The sequence below is a fragment of the Poecilia latipinna genome, unplaced genomic scaffold (assembly GCF_001443285.1).
Source record: "Poecilia latipinna isolate Pla-1442-1.1 unplaced genomic scaffold, P_latipinna-1.0 Scaffold125, whole genome shotgun sequence".
Taxonomy (NCBI): Eukaryota; Metazoa; Chordata; class Actinopteri; order Cyprinodontiformes; family Poeciliidae; genus Poecilia; species Poecilia latipinna.
In genome coordinates, this window is record NW_015112741.1 from 361,592 (window position 1) to 384,097 (window position 22,506).

The 22,506-nt window shown below is 40.1% G+C and overlaps 1 protein-coding gene across 3 annotated transcripts in view; it reads left to right on the plus strand.

Moving 5' to 3' along the window:
• Positions 1 to 22,506, plus strand: part of furinb (furin (paired basic amino acid cleaving enzyme) b) — a 150,540-nt gene that overhangs the window by 123,425 nt on the left and 4,609 nt on the right. For all 3 annotated transcript variants that reach the window (XM_015028462.1, XM_015028463.1, XM_015028461.1), the window contains 7 exons: positions 4,836 to 5,048; positions 7,950 to 8,050; positions 10,672 to 10,775; positions 14,395 to 14,512; positions 15,611 to 15,790; positions 16,004 to 16,131; positions 16,760 to 16,888. In XM_015028462.1, the coding sequence (XP_014883948.1) occupies positions 4,836 to 5,048; positions 7,950 to 8,050; positions 10,672 to 10,775; positions 14,395 to 14,512; positions 15,611 to 15,790; positions 16,004 to 16,131; positions 16,760 to 16,888 (973 nt within the window). The remainder of the gene's footprint in view (positions 1 to 4,835; positions 5,049 to 7,949; positions 8,051 to 10,671; positions 10,776 to 14,394; positions 14,513 to 15,610; positions 15,791 to 16,003; positions 16,132 to 16,759; positions 16,889 to 22,506) is intronic.

Genomic DNA, 22,506 nt, shown 5'->3' on the forward strand with positions numbered 1-22,506 from the left:
AAATTACCCACAGTTGGGAGGCGAGGATAGCAGCGAACAGCAGAGGGAGGTGACATACATCAATTGGTCTTCTTAGTTTCCAAAGACATAGTGCGGGGCTGTTAAAACGGGAGGTGATGCAACACAGTAGTAAACATGCTCTGGGAGGCTCAGGATGAATTCACACATAAAACTTTAATTATTATAAATAAGCTTCTGCAGTTGAAAGCTCCACAGATGTTTCATCATATTTCAGGAACCTGATTCGTTTACAGATCACTGCATTCTGTTCTTATTCATTTTTAACATGGCTTCCCACCTGTCTTGTCTTGGCAACGCATGTGCTCTCTTTCATAATTAACATGGTCGAACAGACAAATGTCATTGGTCACGTTCGGTCACTTTTTTATATACCTCAAAAATAAGATCTATTTGTTGACACCAACAACAGTCTTGTGTAAAACTCAATTATTAATCTGTAGCTCAAGCTGTTTCCTTCTGAATTTGCTCGCTGCAAAAATTAATTATTGAGGTGAGTGCTTGGAGGTTGTTGAGTGTTTGTTTGCATAAATAGTTGTTGTAAGCAGCAAATATGATTTGAGTTGTTGAAGTAGAAGAAAAAATAACATTATTTAAAACACAGTTCACCACAGCACCAAAACTAACAGCTTCATGTTAGTTAGATATGTAGAGCCTCGCAAGAGTTTTAATCCCCTTGAATTTTTCACATTTTTACACATTGCAGCCGCATTGTATTGTATTCTGATTTTTTTCTTCTTTTTTTTTCTTTTTTTTTAATGATGGACCCACACAAAACAGCAGATAAAGGCAGGGAAAGGAAACAAAAGTAGGGATTTTTACTAATTGAAATCTGAAAGGCGTGGAAACCCTTTGTATTCACCGAAGTTGCAGTTTTGTTCCAGTCTTTTGGGGTTTGTCTCTACTATCTGTGCACATCTTGAGACTAACTTTTCTGTCCATTCTTCTTCACAACATATATCGGTAACTTAGGTTTTCTGTCAAAGAAAAGTAGTTGTAGGTATAATGTGTTTAAGGTCATTTGGTTTGTTATGTTTGTGCCATTTCTGTAGGATTGAGGTTTGGAATTTGACTAGGCTATCCTATCACCTGATACGCTTTGATTTAACCCAGTTCATTATTGGAAACCCACCCCAGTCTAAATTATTGCTCTACATTTAGTTCCATCAGTGTTTCAATTGACTCGAGATAAACATTCACGTGAAGGCACCCCCATGTTTTACTAGTGGAATAGTGCATGCCGCACTTTTCAGACTTGCAAAAATTGTTCCAGAACTTGTGTGTAATTTTCCCTCGTCTTCAAAATGATGTAGCACTTTGCTGTGGTCTATTATATTGGTGTATTGGTATGTTACACGTTACAAAATGAGGAAAAGATCAGAGGAAATGAATACCGTTGAAAGGCACTTTATTAATTAAATCCAGAAATATAGAAACTCTTTCCTCAGTAAGAAAGTTGTCATAAAGTTTTATTTTCAGAAATATTAAAGTAATTTGTATTTTGCATAAGAAATATGAGAGAAGACATGCAGAATGTCCACACACTACTTTCCACGGGAGGCGGACAAACTCAAGGTGAATTTGTTCATTTCTCATCGACTCCATAGGCTCCAGCAGAATTAGATATGAACGAGTTTGAGCCTATTACCCAAGTCTAATGTCATCATTCCTCATGTGTCAAGCTCACAACATCAAAGACCATTAGCAGATCAGCTAAATGAGAAAGATGAGATGGGAGAAAACAGAAACAAAGCTGATGAAGGAGTGAGATTCAAAGGCAGCGATAATTGTCATGCAAATGAAAGAAACTGCAAATTTTCCGTGGCGACGCATGACTCATAGTTCACATCCCCAAATGTGTGCAGCTCCACATATTATGGCGTGTTAGTGGAGATAAATTACCTGACAGGAAAACAACAGGAGCCCTCTGGTTCAGTGTGTGTTCTCCTGGCAGCGAGATAACGGCTGGCGCTAAAGTGTTCTCGTCTGGGTATCTGTAAGCCGCAGCAAAAGGCGGCGCCGGGTCATAAATTGAGCTGGACGGTTTAGGAGTGTTATGTACAGTCTGGTGTGACCATCCCCGTTCGATGGAGGCTGCATCCAACACTCAGCAAAAGCTCATTTATCCCATCTTCTAATGAGAGATCATTTGTGAGATGGGGGAGTGTAGGAATCAATTAAGAAAATTAAATGGATAATCCTTATATAAAAAAAAAAAAAAAAAGCTTGTACCAGCTCATTTAAAATCTGTCTTCGGGTCCAATTAAGGTCCCTTTGTAGACTTATGAGCTTAACATTTCCCTGATTAAATGTGCCAGAGAAAACAGCATCATAGCAGCACTGATAAGGAAGTAAATCTTTGGTAACTAGACAGGCGCACCCACTCTGACAACTGCATTTTTCCTCTCTGTTTAGTGTGAATCCTTTTTTTTTTTCTGTTTTTTTTTTTTGGTTGTTGATTATGATCACTTCTGGAGATAGTATTACTCTGCCTTGCATAAGTAGTCGTATTCCTTGAACTTTTTGCATTTTGTTACATTAAAACCACAAGCCTCTGTGTATTTTAATGAGATGTTATTTCATAGGCTAATACAAACCTCCACATAATTCTGTATAAAGTAGAAGTTTTCTAATTTCTTGACAATGAAATTCTGAAGGGCATGTCATATTCAGAAATCCTATCCTACTACTTTCAGTGCCATTACACCCGAAAGTCTTTAATAGTTGGCTTCATCCAGCTTTGCACATAAAGGGAATGAAATATTTGCCCAGTCAAGCTCAGGCATATCGAATAGAGAGTGCCTACAGGATACATTTTCAAGCCCGGCCACAGTCTCTCAGATAAGTTTCGGTGCCCACTTTGCTTTGGCCTTTCTAACAGATCAGTTTCATCTAAACCAGTTGTAGCTCCGGCTTTCTTTCTCAACAACAGTACGCGTCTTGTAAGTCTTCCTTGAAGGCCATGTTACCTGAGTTAATGTCTGGTGGTTGTCCTGTCAACGGATTGTCCCACCTGAATTGTGGACCTGCACATCTTCTCTCGAGTTAGGATGCGATTCTTGGCTCAATTATTGTTCAGTAATTAAGATATGCTGGATTTTATTTATGTGTACTAGAACATAGGTGGCTGAAAACACATGCAAAGCTAACTCTTTATATTTTTATTTGGTAAAAGTGCAAGTGGTCCACCTCCTATTCCTGTGCTGTTTTTGTCTGTCAGCTCAGTTCATTAGAGTTTGTGTTTGCGATGGGAGAAACCGTGAAAAGGTTCAACGGATATTGATATTTATTATTGTTCTTTAGCTGAACTGTTAGAGAAAGAAGATGCTCTTTTTGTTACAGGTCATTCTTGTGAATATTTGTCTACCTGCATTCCTGTTTTCACACAATAAAAGATTCAGTATAGTTGCATTATTGAATTCATTTTTTTTTAGAAAAGGATGAAACAAATAAAAGAAAAAGTCATATATATATATATATATATATATATATATATATATATATATATATATATATATATATATATATATATATATATATATATATATATATAATTTTGTAGCCACACAACACAGGTATATACTGTACTATTTAGTCGGATATATATTTAGAATCAAATCTGACAGCAAATATTGTTGAACTAATCAAAATCTTTTGGAAAATAAGCATTAACTTCAGCAAAGGAACACTGAGGTCACTCTCCAGCCCTAAGGCTGTTTCCGAGCTGTGCGGCCCTGACATCTGGTGCCCCGATACGCAGTGTTTTCGTCTCCATTCGTGCCTCAGGGACACCCAGCAACAACTGGTCTCCGGTAACAATCAGCAATATTTTGAGGTGCAAAAGGTCAGCAGTGAAAGAGGTGAGCAGGCAGACTTCTGCCTTCGAGATAAGCAAGGAAAGCCAACTGGAGACGAAATGAATAAAATAGAGACACACAACTGTCTGCAGTCCAATGTCATTTGTGTTTCATAACAAGTAAATCAATCCTGTCACAGAGCTTAAATTAATCCGGTGGAGACGAGTACATGAAGCAAGGCAGTGTATGTCTTGGAACAAATAAACCCATTTAATCGTGGTACTGCTACAAAAAATGCTTGAAAATCAAATTTCTTTTTGATACATCATTACCATCTCCGAGCCTGCCGATGAAAACTATAGATATGGAAAAGCACAAAAATATTCATTCCACTGGCAGATTTAGGTTTTACGTAATCACTTGGTTTTTCTAACGTATTTCTTCGGGTCATTTCGAAGCGTCCCAGGCAGAATCCAAACTTGAATCTGACGGAGAATCTGTGGAGAGAGTTAAACATTAGGGTGATGGTAAGCAGGTCTTCCAACCTCACATAATTTGAGCTCATCAGCAAAGAAATTGTCCAAATTATCAGAATACCAGTGGAAACAAGCAAAACGCTGATTAACAAATATATACCTAACAACTGTTTCATTTATGTAATTTCCATGATTTTCACTGATTATTTTGAAATCTGCCAGAGGAGTTTGGGCTTTACTGTACGTGTATCTTAAAACTGCACAATGCTTCGGTAAAAATTATGCTGTCATACATTCGCAATCACAATCAGCTTGAGCTCGTGTCGCAATTACAATCGCTGTGTTTCCTGATATTTTTGACATGGTTCTGCACCTCCAGCGTTTTAAAGAAAGCTCAGATATGGCACGCCCGTTTAGGCAGTGAGCCACACGTCTTTGTCAAAGGCAGCTTTCCACACCTCAGCGAGCCCTTGTTAGTTTCTTTCTGTTTGCTGGGTTTCAGCTACGTTATATTATGGTTTTCTTTTGTGTTTTTCTGCCACAGGGACGCGGTGGACTGGGCTCCATCTTCGTCTGGGCTTCAGGCAACGGTGGCCGCGAACAGGACAGCTGCAACTGTGACGGCTACACCAACAGCATTTACACGCTGTCCATCAGCAGCACCACAGAGTCAGGCAACGTGCCGTGGTACAGTGAACCCTGCTCCTCCACCCTGGCTACGACCTTTAGCTCTGGGAATCCAGGGGAGAAACAGATAGTGAGTGCAAGCACACATCTGCTCCTTAAAATCGTCTACGCATTAGCTGTTGTGTTGCCAGTCTAAAAAAAAAAGAACAAACAAAAACTGTCTGCTCACCAAACACTGACAGAGACGCATCATAAATTGAAGTTTTTTGAAGCGTATTTTCACATTAAGCCTTTGTCTGTCATGTTGTAAATAAGCATCAAGCTCTCAGAAATCAGAGCGTCTGATGCGCAACATCCAACGAGGAGAGCGGACAAACCCTGAAAATGTCACACGCTTCTTTCAAGCTGCTTTCCAGCTGATGAAAGGCTTGCCTCCAGGGATCAGAATAACATGAAACAGCTATGAATCTTCCCCCTTTTTTTTTTTCCAAAATACACCAAAGACCCGCTGCAGGCAAACAAATGCACTTCATCAAAACAGGTGAAATTAAACTTGTTTTCAAGAGGTGAAGCAGCACTGACTTGATTTTTGCAACTGTGAGGCTGCTGGTGTTTGTTCTGAAAGTTATTTCATGCCACGTCTCTTTGTCTAACACTGGTATTTACGATCCCAGTGACACGTAGGTGTGATTGCCGCAGTTGCAATGGGGGCTCTCATGGCAATCCAGCATGACCTTCGGATCACTTGTGGTTGGGATTTAGTGACCTGTTATTTCATATGAAGAGGGAACAAAATTTAAATTACACCTTCTTCTAGTAAGTCAGAAAACCACTGATAGTTTCCTTTCTCACAAAGACACAAGGACAGAACCATGCACCCTCTCTCACACTGTAAGGCAGTTTAGGTTGTCCAATTAGCCTTAACATTCATGCCTTGGGATTGGGGTTGAAAGCTGAACAACATAGAGGGCACATGCTTGGGCAAAGCTGAACAAAGAGAAACACTTTCGCTATTAAGTGTGATGATTATTGCACAACCACGACACCCAAAATTACCACATAGATGCTTAAAAAAAAAATCTTAATGACATTGTATTAAAAAAAAAAAAAAGCTTGGTAGTGATGTTATTTTAAGGAAGTCCCCTGGCTTTTGTTTGCATAATTAAATTAGTCAGAATCACAGAGCTTTTATGGCCATGTGTGCCTGTAGAGGCTGAAAATATTTAGTCAATATACAGACCCTGAAACTGAGGCTGTTTCAGCTGTACAGACACTGCAAAGATAAACCGGTCACAAAAAAAAAAAAAAACTCTCACTCTTCACAATTTTACTTCAGGCTTGTTTGTTGCATCAAAATCAGTTGTAAATGCCAGTATCATATGAAAATGGCACCTTACCGACCACCACCAAGTATTTGCACGGTGTGAAGTGGAAGGGCGATTTATGTGGTTTCCAAAACAGTTTTCATGCAAGAATCTGAGGAGTCTTGTGTTTGTCCTTTACTTTACTCAAATATCAGTAAATAAAATCCAAATGCCTCATGGAGACAAGTAATTTAAGTCCACCTGTTTTTAATTTAATCTCAACATAAATACGGATGTTGTATGAAGGCCTTGGAGCTTTGGTTGAGATCATTAGTGAGCAAACAGCATAATAAAACCAAGAGCACACACAGCAGTGTAGGGATGAAGTTGTGGATTAGCTTAATGCTTCGCTAGGTTATAAAAAAAAAATTCCTATGCTTTAAGCGTTTCATAGGACTCTTCAGTTTATCGACCAAATTACAAGTGAAAACTTGTGCGTACCACATGCATTTTTTTATGCGGTACATGTTTTGTTTTTTTTACATATCATTCTCATATGTGAAATCCATGAAGTTTTCACTAAAGGAGAAGATGCTCTGGCCAAAAGAAACTACAGCTGATTTATTTTGTTTGAGTTTGTTTGTTTTGCCTACAGGCTGTACACTTGCAACTTGTGTTGCAGAAAACTAAAACTGTCACTCTGAGCACACCATCCCCCAAACATGAGACATGGTAGTGGCAGCGTCATTCTGTGAGAATCCTTTTATGTTTAGAAGAGTCACTGAAGCTGAACAGAGTTGATAAATACAGGCTAATCATGCTAGAAAAACTTGACTGCAGACTGCATATCCCTAAAATGTTTGGCCACATGACTAATAGTTTTTTTTCCTCGTTTCATGAGTTAAATTTTATTTATCTTGTCAGCTTTTATAGCGACATGATTGATATTTTTTTTATTGCACAAAAACAAGCTTTATTTATCCCCTGTGTCCCTTCTAACCACTTTCTACTATCATAAAACAAAAATAATAATAAAAGAAAACCTCTGCCAAGTCTTATAAAAAATGCTTCACCTTGTACTAAATGAATACATTTAATGAGAAAACATTTTTTCAGTTGTCAGATTGTTTATGAAATGGCTGTTTGGTCCAGCTCCAAGTGGAACAGTTATCCTGTTCAGACGCCTGACCGATTTTGTTTACACCTCTGACACGGAGACGTCTTCAGCTGATAATGGTCATTAGTGCCACAAGCTGTCAGGACAAAAGTTGCAAGCAGATCCTCCATCTCCGACCTTCACTGCCGGTCTTTGCTTCCGGCCTCTTTGTCATTACCAGTGTGTCCTCACTGTGACCCAGACAGGCATCGTTAGCTTCCTGGTACTGACAGACAGGAAGATCAGAGGCGTGCGTGGAGCACTAAGCCCCTTCGTCTCACCAGCAACAGATCTGGCTGGGGCCGACTTGGCTGACATTCGCTGTCCCGCCTGTGACCCCTTTGGCAGGCGTCCATAAACCTGAGACTGAACCTACCGACTCATTCTCTCCTCCTCCCTCTCATTTTTCTTCCATCTTAGATAGCTGCAGGGAAAACTCATATTATCTCTGTCCCTCCCCTGTCTAACACTCAGCTTTCCGCGCCGTGAATTCATGGTGAAGTGTCACATTAGCTCTGTCTCTCTCCTTCTGTGTTTATGTGCACTTCCCTCTGTTCTTATTCTCTCTAAGGTGACCACAGACCTGAGGCAGAAATGCACCGACTCTCACACGGGGACGTCTGCCTCGGCTCCACTAGCTGCTGGGATCATCGCTCTGGCTCTGGAGGCAAAGTGAGTTGGAATGACAGATGACTTTTACAGCAGTGCCACTGTTTTGTTTTAAATTTAACATACAGTATCTGTCAGATGTCTGCATGCAGTCATCAGGGACATAAATGGCATTTTAACTTTAGGGTTTTAATAATGTATTTGAACTGGTCTCTTTAGAGTGGCAAATTAATGTACAGCATTAAACTTCGATTTTTTTTAAAATAAGAAGTTGTGGCATAACTTTTATTTCTTTAGTCCATGCAGGCTTACAATTGTACATATAATTTACAAATTGTCTTATTGCAAAAATAAGGAGAAACAAGAGACTTTTTGTAACAATTAACATGTTTTAAACATCTTCAAAAGGCCTTTTGCAATTGTTCTGGGGTTGACACATGCATATGTTCCCCCAAAACTCTCTCATCTCTGTGACACAGAACTGATCAAGCTGACCAACATGATGGCTGAACATCCACCAAGATATTTATGCTTGTGTGTAACCACTGCATTCATCCTCGAAGTGGTTCAAGGATGAACCACTCGTGAAGGTCACCATTCCCCCCATCCCCCAATACTTTAATTTACGTTCACAGGTGTGCCTCCAATTAATCGAAATCAGGTCACCATCTCGAAGCCATGACATCATCTTCATCTGGGTTTTCCCTACAGTGATCCGAGTGTATGCTAACATACAGAATTTAAAGAAACCTTTAAGAAATTTTCAGAAGAATCAGACTAATGAAAACGGAAACAACGTCAAGCCAGCTTTGTGAATCATCTTTGAGCGCGCTCGACTTTTAAAGTGCAGGAATGTTGTTGGTTTTATCTTTTCCTCCATTCTCCACCCTGTCTCCACGGGAGCCGTGCGCTCACAGCTGCGACTTCACAGACACCTCCGGGAGTCAACGCTGGACTGACTCCCAGCAGAAATTCTTTCCACAGCAAATTAAGCTTTTGATAATCACTTAATTAGTGAGATAAATCAGCAGCTGCAGCCCGCACAGACTTTCAAATACCTGTAGGGCTGCTTGTGAAGAGTCGTATCCCCGGGAATCTCTCTCATTATCGCTCACGCAGGACTGCAGGTGTCCCGAGCTTCTCTGAGCCATCTAACGTGTTCTCCGTCATCCGCATTATCTGCACTTGTATCTTGCGTGTCTTGAGTCTGTCTTATCACTCAGCTGCTCTCCACTTTGCATAATTCCCCTCATGTCTGCGTTAGCGATGACAGGTGTCGAATCCAATCCGGCGCAGCGTTACAGCACAGGTAAGCCTCCTCAGCCTCCCTGGCTTATCTCGGCGCTGTCAGCTGTGATATATCGTGAGAAATGGCCAGTAACTGACAGAACTCGGGTTTTCACCGCGTTGACTATCAGTCATCAGGCAGTATTTGGTGCATCCCAGCAGGCACCCCTTCCCTGACAGGCTGCAGTAATAACAGCATAGCTGCTTTATCAGACTGGGCCCACACTGGAACTGCTGCAGATGGAATCGTTCAATGGGCGGAACGTTTTTTGGCTTTCTCTTGTTTTATAATTTTATTATCGTCCCTCTCCCTGCTCTTGGTTGATGTCACATTGAGTGGATCTACGGGGATCTTGTACATTAATAACTCATGAGAGGATGTGAGGGAAGGATGCTGATGTGGATGCAGGGAGGAGGAGATGCGCCTCGGCGAAGTTCTGCTTCTATTTCAGTCAGCTGTGGTGCTGAGCTTACTAAGCGCTGTGATTCATCGTTTTGTTATTCCAACCTGCTGGAGAGCTTTTCTTCATTGGTTCTTCTGAGGCTGCTCTAATGAATGTCTCTTTATTATATCTAAATGAGAGAAAGAAAAAAAAAGTCTTGCTTTTATGAAAGCCAGTACTTTGTGGAAGGTGACCTTGGCCCTGAGTCCCAAACCTCATTCTCCTTGGTTTTACAGCTACTGTTTATCATGTTCTTTGACCTCTCAGCATAATACGTTACACAGTACCATTTTAACTCTGGTATTTTATGGTATCGGTTAGAGTGCCGTGATTTCATTACCCCCATGAACCTTTTCACATTTTTATGTTACAACCTCACACTCTTAACGTAATTTAATGGGACTGTGTGTGACAGACCAACTCAAGGTAGTGCCGTAATTAGGAAGTAAAAATGAAAGCGTACAGGGTTTTCAGCTCAAAGAACTAAACCAATATTTTTTTTTTTTTCCACTTCACAATTATGCTCTACTTGGTGTTGACATGTCACAGAAAATCCCTGTAAAAGACAATGAAACATGTGGTTATTATATGGTGAAATGTGAAAAAGTTCAAGGGGTGTTTAGTTAGTTTAGAAAAACGCTGTAGCTGCTTAGTTATGATGCTTTGGAATAAACCTCCCAGTCTCCTTCGTGTCTCGGGGTGTTATTTTCAAAGATGCCCATTTGTCCTCGCTGCATATGCCGGGATTGATTACATTTCAGTCGTGTCTGCTGTCCCCTGACCTTTTCCATGTCCCTCAGCTCCTCACATTTCCTCTGCTACATTATTGTGCTGTTGAGGTCAGCAAAACCCGACTTTACTCATGACGCGCATAATGTCGAAATTATTACCTTCATCTGTTACATGGCAGAAAGTCAATGCGGTTAAATTGCTCTCGTGCTTTCGGTGTTTCAGCATGAACCTGACCTGGAGGGACATGCAGCACCTGGTGGTGAGGACGTCGTTACCCGGGCACCTCATCGCCGGAGACTGGAAGACCAATGGAGTGGGACGCATTGGTATGTACTGATTATTTTCAGTCGTCCAAATAAAGCACAGATGATATCTTACAATTGGGGATTATGTTTATCCCTCTCTGCTGCATGTGTATATATGTCGCTTTTGTTCAAAGAAAAATCTATTAAGTCTCTCAAAAATGTTATTACTTGTTTGGCAATAACAGTCTTTCCCTCTCTGCAGAGCCAAAGCATTACAGTCATTATAGCCCATCTGAGATTAAATTGCAGATGTTTTTTTTTTTTTTTTTTTTCCAATATTTCACAAACCACTAGCAGCTGTGGCTCCGGAGGTAGAGCCAGGATTCTAAAAATCACAGATTTTTCATTTCAATCTGCAAATCCTCGCATGCTGCAGTGTCCATGGGAAACACAAGGTGCCTATAAAACACATTTATAAAATGTATGCCTGCTTCCTGTAGCATAAAAACATTCCCTCTATAAGGTCTAAAGTTTTAGGATGCTCTTAAAATGTATTTATCCTTCTTCAGTTTGGTTTTGAATTTTTTAATCACTACAATCAACTTTAATAATACAATATGTTTTAAGAAAAGTGTTGCCAAAGATTCTGAATTAAATTTAGATCTGGACTTGCAGTGGTTCATTTCAACACAGTATGTTTTAATCTAGTTATTTATTCCATTGCAGCTCTTGCTGTGTTTTCAGGATCATTTCTGTCATGAAGTGATGGTTGAGAGGTGGTGAGATTGAACGCTGAGACCCAGGTTGTGAAGAAAATGATGAATTTAATGATGAAAGCTCAAACAGTCCAATACAGGCGGCACGGCAGAGAGCATAGCACACAGCTAATTACCGGTAGCAACTGAAACACAGAAGACTGAAAACGAGAGCTAACACTAACCAGGACTTTGCAGTTCAACTGGAGAGCATAGACGTGCGACAAGGACCCGACAAGAGACAGAGACATCAGGTGGGTTTAAATACACAGCTGGAATCAATCAACAGGGAGGACAGGACCTCACAGAGACTAACGGGGGAACAAGGACACAGAAAAAAACAAGAAATAAATACACAGAAACACAGATAGTCACAGCACCCCCATCCCCCTCAAGGGCAGCTACCAGATGCCCAAAATAAAACAGTCCAAACACAACAAGTGTGGTTGAAGGGGCACTGGACGGGGGGCAAGAGTCCAGAAAACAAAAACTCAGTCCAAACAAAAAACTACCCAACCAGGGTGAGCGAAGAACCAGGAGTCGAGGAGGCGGGTCAGGCGGTCGCCGCCGCAGGAAGCAGAGACGTGGAGGCTCGGACGGAGCATAGGGAAGCTCGGATGGAGCCACAGGAAGGCAGAGCCACAGGAAGCTCAGGAGGCAGAGCCACAGGGAGGCAGAGCCACAGGAAACTCGGGAGGTGAGGACGCCACAACAGCGGCAGGCCTGGGCGGCAGGGACGCTTAGGTGGAACTGGATCGCCCATCATCTCTGCCTGGGTTGCATCACGGTCCCACTCGGCGTCTTCCAACAATTCCACCAAGCCAGGATCGGGGAGGAGCGGGATCCATTTTCGCAGAACAGTTGCACAGGCTGAGGCAGTGGTAAACCGTGTGTACAGGGAGCAGGGTTTCGCCACGGTGTCGACCTAGATCCTGGGATCCTTGTGACAGTGTACCTCAACTTAACCTTGCTTTAAAGTTCCTGACAACTTTATGCCTGAACATCATGACCTGTCTTCATGTTGCTGTTTGTTCATTTATCTCACAACTTAAATTCACTAAGGGAAAACATAAACTGATGTTTTCACACCTTTATATCTGTTAGTTTGTTTTCCCACTTGCAGCTTATGAAAACTCAACACTTAAAATTACATTACATCAGACCAATAAAAAATTTAACACAACAATGTGAGCTTGAAGAAAAGCATGTTCAATACTACATAAAAGGTTATTTTCAAAAATAACTTTTAATCTGACAAACCACCCTCATCAGAACACATTTTGATGTATTGAATGCATTTTAATAAATAAAGTTTAAAGGCGGACGCAGGTTAACTGTTTACTAATTAGCTTACATTTAAAGATAGTTTAGTTACACTTCTTTTTATTTAGGCTGGCATGACAAAATGTCGCATGAATTCATTTGCCAGACATAAATAAAGTCATCTGGCCACAAGCAAATTAAATTATATTAGTTGCAAAACACATGCAACCCGTATAATATTGCATTAAACAAAGATAAAATGTGAATGGAAAAGCCTCTGGTGGAATGTTAAAAACATCCTGTAATTGTATCACTTGTAGCACCTTCTTCAGTGTGTAGAGCTCCTTTAACATCCTGCCCCAACAGGACTGAGGTCCCCATTTCAGATCAGCCCCCTCTGATACAAACCCTCTGAAGTGTTTGTGCTGATGTGCTCTATTTGGTGTAGATTATGTCCCAACTTTGATCTCGAGTGTCCAAAGGCCATTGCAACCAGAATCATTCAGCAGCAGCAATTCTCTTTGCATACTGCTGACGTCTTTCTCCCTTGAGACTGCATTTGCCCTCACCCACCAGACCAGCAAAATGCAAATGATCCTGCTTTTATAGATAAGATCGTACCTACCGGTGGTCAATAATCAAGTGTTTTAATTAACAACGCCTGGCTGCTACTTTTCCTCTTATTTCCTACAAAGGCAGCAAAGTTGTACCAAACCAGACTAGATCCTCTTTATGTCTGGAGAATATTAAAGAGGATGTATTATGTATTTCACATTTTGCACGATTTTGTACTTTTGTTTTGGTCTCCACTGCTTTTAAAAATATAGCCCAAGCACTTACAAAAAAAAATAAAAATCCACTTGTTTTTGGCAATAAGTTAAAAGTTTTTGGTCTCTGGAAAATTATCTATTTCAAAAACCTTTGGAATGTAACGTCACAAATCAGCAGCCACTGCCCCTCACCTAGCAACCCCATCAAAGCCCTACCCGTAGCCTAGCAACCACTACAAAGCCCAAAGAATGTTATGAACATGTTTCATACAGCCCATAGACCTATCCTAACCTGTTCAAGGAAGCACAACAGCTCACCTTTAAAGTTAAACGAGGATGTACTTTCCATGACCACTGTGGCTTTTCCCATCAACTCTGCTCCTTTCAAAACGTTCAGGGACGTACACACCATGTTTACCAGTAGGAAAATGTTGTGGACATTTGTGGAAAGAGGCACTAAAAAGGCTTTCACACAACAAAAGCCAGCTTCTTATGTCACCCTTAGTAGTATCTTTAATGCTCGGCTCCAGCACATAAAACTGTCTGTCCATGCTTTGTGAGGAAGGGGATATGTTTGTTTACTTTGGCTGTTATTCTCCTGCCAGCGTCTTGTCAATCAGACAGACACACCATTCAGGCAGCTCCGATGAAAAGGAAATGTTCTTGTGTCTCCCTAAAGATCTTTTGCATTTGTTAAAAGGGCCAAAAAAACATACTTGTGTTATTGGTGACTGCAGAAAGGGGAAAGTAGCTGGATAGTGCTGTTAAAGATCGGTGGGGCATTTTAGGGATTTCAGAAAGTCCTCTGAATTAAGGCTCAAAATTGTGTTTCTGAAAAGATGTTCTGAAGCTGTAGCCTCTATATCGTTATCTCAATGTCATTGTTGTCCATCTATTCTCTTTTCTCCTCAGTGAGTCATTCGTATGGCTACGGCTTGCTAGATGCAGGCTCTATGGTGAGTTTGGCACAGAACTGGACGACAGTGGGACCACAGCACCAATGCGTTCTGACGATGCTTACAGAACCAAGGTTAGAACAGTGACTTCAAACTGTGTGTGTGAGTGTGTGTGTGTGTATTTAAGCATTTCATGTTGTAAGGTCTATTTTTTCCAACAAATACTACATTCTGAGGACCCACAAAAAAAGGTGCTGTATTTGGGTGAGGTGCGGTTAGGTTTAGGGTTAGGCGTTTACTGGTTAGGAATAGTATAGGGTAAGGGCGGGGCTAATCAGTTCTTGGTTTACTTCATAAGTAATAAAAATATAGTACACAAAGTCCTGCTAACTGTTTGTGATTATCTATTTAATGATTACATGCACACATAGCTGATTTGTTTAACTTAGTTGTCTGCTAAACGTATTTGACAACTTTGTGTTTCGATCTGCCGACAAACTTTCTGAAGATGCTGATTTCACTTTTCAGCAAAACTTGGCACCTACCCATTCTACCTAAAGTACAAAGTACCTACACCTGTTTTGAAAGCTGTGTTACCTGAATAACTGACCTGACCCAATGCAACTTCTTATTAGACTAAATTTAGTTTTTTCATCAACTGTAATCCATAATCAGCTAAATTAACAGAAATAATCTCTTTGCATGCATCTGTCTGTGTATTAAATGTACCTAATATGAATGTAAACAAATTTACTTTTGAAACATATTTGAGTTTGCAAGTGAAGCTTAACACAATCCCTGTTTAAAAACAAAGCCTGAAAACTTACAGTAAAACTGTTTTAAAACTAACATGAACATGAAGTTGCCAAGTCTTGCGTGTTTAAAACAGATCCCAGAAGTAGGATAAATATTAGTACGTGGATAAAAGTTATGTAACAGCATACAAGATTCACAAGATTCGGGGTTTTTTTTGTCTTATTTTCAAAGTTTTAGAACCACTAGAAGTGGTGGAGCAAAACAGGTTTTGGCTTCCTGTGGGAGGAAGATGTGTGTGTGTGAACAGCAGAGGGTTTTAGTTTTATTAAATCCATTGGCTGGCTCCTCATCCCTCCCAGCATCTGCCCTGAGATGGTTGAAGACGTTTAGATTCTTAGCACAGTGTGATTGCCTGTGTCCGTTTTCCGCAGACACACAACATTAAACACTCTCCACTCCTCTCGTCAACCCTGCAGGGACATTGGGAGCAAGCTGGTGTTCAGCAAGAGCGTCGATGCCTGCTGGGGGCGACCGGAGTACATCCGATCTCTGGAGCACGCTCAGGCTCGCCTCACTCTTTCCCATAACCAGCGAGGAAAATTGGCCATTCATCTCATCAGCCCACTGGGAACACGTTCCACCCTGCTGTTCCCAAGGTACACAGTTAAACGCGGCTCTTCTGATGCCCCTTCATGACGTAAACCCTTCTCTTTTAGACAGACTCAGTACCGGGCTGTATTCAGCGATTCCCACACACACACACACACACACACCACACACACACACACACACACACACACACACACACAAATAAATAAATAAATAAATAAATAAAACAGAAAATAAGTTTTCTCTTGTTGTCTATTAAGGCCCAATGACTATTCTTCGGAGGGGTTCAACGACTGGGCCTTTATGACCACCCACTCGTGGGATGAGAACCCGCAGGGAGAGTGGACCCTAGAGATAGAAAACGTTGCATCTAATGGACGTGACTATGGTAAATCGCTCATTATCATTAATCTGTATACATTACTTCAAAACCACAGCAATGTCAGCATCAGCTGCCCCCTCGCCAACTCCAATCTCGCTGCATGTTTTCATGCTTCATTAAAAAGGCCTTTTCAGTTCCTCTTTTATTCCTCATCTAATGACAGGGTGTGTAATTTTTTTTTTTCTGCTGCCCAGAGGAGAGCCTCTCAGAAGCACATCCAGATTAAAAGTTGACGGCCGTTACAAGAAGATATCTTACAGCTTTTTGATCAAAACCTCTGAACAAGGTTTTCATTTCAAACATTGGGGGCTGCTGCTTTTTCTTTTTCCTTTTTTTTTTTTTGAGCTCAGAATCCAGCTTATGGTTGAGGAGAGTTAACATCTCTATGTTTATCCTGTGGTACTGTTTACTCAGAGCTGCAGAAGAAATGAAATGGGAGTACTTTCTCTTCCTCTGCTGGTGTCGATCCTCCTCCTGAGTTGTGTTTGGCCCCGCTCGCATCACTTGCTTCCTCTCCTTCCGCCCCCACATCCTCTTCTCAGCCGGTTCACTCTGTTCCCCCACTGAGAGCGGCTAACTTGATATTTACCTCCATCTCCTTTTGCACTCTCACTTCTTTGTTTCCCTCTCACAGGCGTGTTGAGTCAGTTCACCCTCACCCTGTGGGGCACGGGACCCAGCGTTGTTAACCCCTCGTCGCCCGACTTCCCTCGACCTTCCAACAACAGCTGCAAGACCTTTGATGCCCAGCAGATCTGTATTGGTGAGAACACTGACACGCACAATTTAAACTGGATCAAAGAACACGTTTCAAAAATGTCCATGCATTTTTTTTACTCTACAAAGTGAACTTGAAAATAATTTGTTGGGCTTTTGTGATGGAGCAATACACTGTGGACCATAACTGCGAAGTGGAAGGAAAATAGCGTATGGTAGCTTTCAAAGTCTGAAAGTATCCACATGTATTCTCTCCCCTTGTTTTTTTCTGATACCACTTAATGCATTTCAGAGAAATAAGTTGCCTTCAGAAGTCATGTAAGTAGTAAACAGTGCCCGCCTCGATGTAATTTACTCTCACTGTAAGTCCAGCTGAAAACATCAGTGAACAGACGGCTTCATGAGGTCCGAGGGAGGACAAGAAATATGGGCTTTGAACATCTAATGTAACAAAAGCAGTGCTGCAAAACTGAAAACCTGTCGAGATGTTAGCCTCAACTGAAACTGACAGGCAAGTAGAAGAATAAGCAGAAAAGATGGATCGGGTGGAAGAGTATGTTGACAGGACAACTATGAGCGCTGCCCTTCATAAATCTGGCAAGAAGAAATTATAAGAAGTTACGATTTAAGTTTGCCGCAACGTAGACGGCGCTGCAGGAGGCAGAAACGTTTAATATTAATTTTACTCATTGCCCTCAAAATATGACCAAAGTCCAGAGTGAAATCTAAGACGGAACATATGGCAAGTCTTGAAAATTCACATTCACACTCTGAGCTTAAACTTATACTATAAATGTTTGGTAACACTTTATTTGAAGGGGGTTGAATAAGACTGTCATGACACTTTCATAAACATGACATAACTCCTGTCATGAACATGAATAAGCCTTCATGAATATTTATGACTGCTGTCATAAAACGTCATTCGGTAAATTATGACACTTTTAATACAAAGTTGACATTATTCAAAATGTCTGTTATGACAACTTGACATTAACCAATAAATCATTACTGTTTAAACTTTACCTTTAATAACATAAAGTTACCTCATTTTTAAAGTGCAATCAGTAATACTTTTATAACAAATTTATATCAGTAATGATTTCTTGGTTAATGTCAAGTTGTCATAACAAAGACATTTTGAATAATGTCAACTTTGTATTAAAAGTCATAATTTACCGAATGACGCTTTATGACAACAGTCATAAATATTCATGAAGGCTTATTCATGTTCATCACATGTTATGTCATGTTTATGACAGTGTCATGTCAGTCTTATTCAATCCCCTTCAAATAAAGTGTTACCAAATGTTCTTGAATAATGAACAGCAAACAAAATGCAGGATGTACATATGTAAACTCCCATAGAAACAAAAAAAAAAGGTGTGAATACAACATCACTAATCTTTTTTTTTTTTTACCACTTTGAAGTTCATGGTTTTAACATGACATAACATGGAAACGTTTAAGGGATGTAAAGACATTACTCTGGTACTGCATTGTCTGGGTTTCAAACAATGCAGTACCAGAGTAATGCATTGTTTCAATTGCCTGTTATGAAACAGGCCTCGGGTCTGCGTGTGTTTGGCGTCGTGGCGTCTGCAACGCAAATGTTGTGAATGCAGATGAGGCGTTCACAGGCCCCCTCGTGCATCTGTTTATTTGTGCACCATAAATTAGCACGTTGCCATATGTCATACAAGCGTGTTGGGCATAGTGGGAACAGCAGGTGAAAATAAAACCACAATAATGCAAGAGCTTCCGACAATCTCAACAGAGACGCACAAGGTCAGAAATGTTTTTTTGTTTGTTTTTTTTTTTCCCCCTTTGATCCGTCAGACTCTCTCTCCTTAATCATCCAGATTAAATCTGCTCTCACTGCTAATCCTTTCATTCACACACCCCCAGTTTCCTAATGACTTCCCAGACATGAAATCCAGAACTGCCAGAAATGAAGCTAAATATATGAGAGGAAGAGACAGAAAAGAGAAATTTTCTGTCAGCGCAAGAAGATAACTACACTTGGGGAGATTTCTGGAAAACTTGAAAAATATCTAGGCGCTGCTAAAGGAGCAAATGCCTTGAGATGATTAATAAAATAGCATCTCCCAGCACTGTGTGAAGACAAATAAAGTTTTATCTAATCTTGTTTTACGCTTCTTTTTTTTTTTAAATTTAGGCGAAATAAACTTCAATTCTGATCTACTACACCGGATTCTTCTTATAAATGTTCTCATTTAGGGATGGAGGACAATCAACTGTTGCTATTTAAGGGTTTAAACCCAGAGAAAGCTAAGAAAGCCCAGAGGCTGTGTTACTGATATATTGCATCCATCCACTGATTTCACCTTATCTGAAATTGGGTCACAAGAATAACAGGTCCAGGAGGGACGCTCAGCCATCCCTCGGGAGAGTTCAGGGCCTGCAGCCAGAAGATCTAATCTATCTTAGTCAAAATGACATCAAGTTGAGAAACGGCCTCTTCACACTGTTTAATCATAGCTTTAACTTCAACATCGTGTTGCCTCGTGATTCGTGGAACGTCCAGAGACTTGAACCCCAACTGGGTTTGTGCTCTGATGTCCGGAATATTTTAGAAACTATGGGGAAAAATCTAAAATTGAGCCTGGAAAATGAAGAACTTGCAGGAAGCCTGTTGCTGACCACAACAGACCAGAGCAGCTTCCCTATTACTGCAAACGAGGCTTCTCCGCTTCAGGCTCTACCTGACCTCTGACCTAGAGGGAGCAGTCTACCTTTCAGTGTTTTCATTATGTTAGAGTGTAAAATATGATTCTATTTTTTCTCTCATTTGTATTTCATGCAGTGATTCTTTTATTTTACCGACAAAAAAAAATAAATAAATAATGACCTCAGAAGTTTAATTTATTAAAGCAACGATCATCAAACACATGAGATCACAGTAAAATTGATCAGCTAAGAGCAACAGACACATTAGATGAAGGTTCCTGATGACCATCGCTGCAGCAGGGAAAAAAAAAAAAAAAACATCCTCGTCTTGGTCAGCCGTTTGAAGATCATCTTTTTAAGCCAGATGTTTTGAACAGATGACGTTTCTGTTCTCAATCTCACTAAAAGATTACATCTGATGGAGGCTTGAGGGTATTAAATCATTCATCATGTTGTCCATTCGGTTTAAATAAGGCTCAGCTTCTTCAGACGGAATTTAACTTTAATTAAAAGTGGAGAAATTAACTTTACAAGAGAAGGTTTGGAAACAGATTGACGAGCTGATTTCCACTGACGTGTTGAAATTGTTCTTAGCTGATTATACTTAAACTTCTCATTCACTGATGCAATGTACCCACTCTACTTCTTGGATGTTTTGTTCAGGCCAGATCATTCGGAGCGCACTATATGTTTCCAAGTACTTATTGTTGTGCTTTTCAATGGAGATACTTGAAAAGGATGTGATATTCAGAAAGCACAGTTACTCTTACGTCAGCGGCTGGCTGTGGCCTTTAGAAGACATATTGACATCCTAACAAACTGTGTAGGCGACGGGGGGGGATATTTGTGTTTCAAGGTAAAACCAGTACGATGAAGGAGGTTTTCAGGAACATTCTCAGAAATCCTTTTAGAACATTTCTGCTAAATGAATTGAAAGAATCTCCTCTTGGCATTGTGATTACTGGAGCTTGCATAATGAACACTGCAGCTCGTTGAGGCATTAAAACACACCCTGGTGCACCAGTGTTAACATGGCAGATATGTTATACAAAGAAAGCTTGACTGGGGACAGTTTTATCTCCTCTTTTTATTTATTTATTTGTTTATTTTGCACCAAAAAAAACAACATAGTATCACAGTCTGACACATGAGAGGTGACTCTTAAATATCATAACTGTCTGTCAAGAATGCGTTAACTTCATAGACATCAACTGGTCTATTCCTGTCTCAATGTTTCTTAAAAAAAATATTACTGATTGTTGTTTATGTGCCATTGCTGTTTAATTCATTTTCCTTCTGAAAAATCTGTAAATGCAGTTTATATTTAGAAAATATTGAGTATGATTATTGTGAAGCAGCTCATTTACACAACATAATGTTATTACTCTTGCCAATGTGATACCAGATTTTATCTCTAAAGCTGTATTTGTTTGAGGCTCTAATAGGCTGATAGACTAACCCTAACCATTCCCCTAAGATGCAACATGATAATTATTTTTTGTTATTGTTTGATAGTTTTTTTTTTGTTTTTTGTTTTTTTATCACAATAAATACATCAAATATTTTCACTATTGCAGATCCCTGGTTTTCAGCTAATATCTCTTTGGTCCAGACATATTTTAGGTGCCGGATTTTACTATACAGTGTATTTAAATTTTTTTTAATTTTGTATCTTTTTTATTTACAGTTTCAGCTTAAGAAATGGGAGCATATTTGGTTTTGTTTGTGACAGGCTGCTGGGAACAAACTGCATGGTCAGGTTCAAGGGCTGGAATGAAATGAGAAAAAAAAATATTCATCCAGTTTTAAATGAAGATCTTTAAATGACCTTCAGCCGATTAGGAAGATATATTAAACGAAAAGTTGTAGCGTTAGTAGCTTAAGTCTTTTAACAATTATGTGTAGTTTTTTTCCCTTTAACTTGCAAAAACAAAACAAGATTTTAAGATTAGATAAGGCAAAGTTTTAGATTTTCTTTATTTTCCAGTAGCAAAAGACATTTTGATTCATGTTCATACGTCAAACAGTCTCATAAATTCTCTGAATCAGCCCGAAAGCTGAAAACATTTTGTTTCCAGTCAGCTCTGGACATTGCACGAAAATAAATCACTTTGAAGTTTCTGTGTATTTCTCAGGATGCTTGGTCAATTTCAATTCAACATGAAATCTGACAGGCGCTCATAACCAACAAAATCAAGAATCATTTTTCTGTTAAATAATCAATCAGTGTCCACTCGCTGTTGATTAAGAAACACACACAACAAAGAAAGCATCAAATAACAAACAAGCTACTTAAAAAAAAAGAGTACTTCTGGCCCACACACTACAGATTAAAGAATTAATATTTAACAGGGAAACAGAAACTAAAATCAACAATTAAAACTGATTCAGAGTCTCGCCATTAGATAATTCTGAACTCTTAATATTTAATATTGATCTGGGGGGGGGGAGATGGAAGTGTGATAGATTCAAAATCCCAGGATCGTCTTCATGGCTCCCCAACTTTGTCGGCAGCAACAGTAGAAACAACAGAGTGCCTTACTTGAGACCCAACTTGCTGTTTTGTCGGCTCCCGCTGAAGCAGCCCGGGCCTCCGTTTGGCCGATGGAGGTGTCTTGGCACAAATTGCAGTCCTTGCATACTGGGAGCAGAAGGTCAGAGTAAAACTGCATGAGATGCACTATTGCCTGGTTCTGCTCCAAGGATGGCAGGTGGCGTTCTTCCTTCTGGCACCGGGGGGGACAGTTGCCTGGATGGTCCAAACTTTGGGTCACACTGGAACTGGTGGCTGATGCAATGAAGGATGCAGCTTAGAATAAATCACTGTGTTAAGCTGAGCATGCCTCCACACTGTGTGGGGAAACTTTTAATCTTTCACCAGTTTCACACAAAACTGCATACAAAAAAAAAAAAAAAAAAAAAAGGGATGATGGGGAAAAAAAAAAAAAAAAAACAAAAATTTAATGCCGCCAA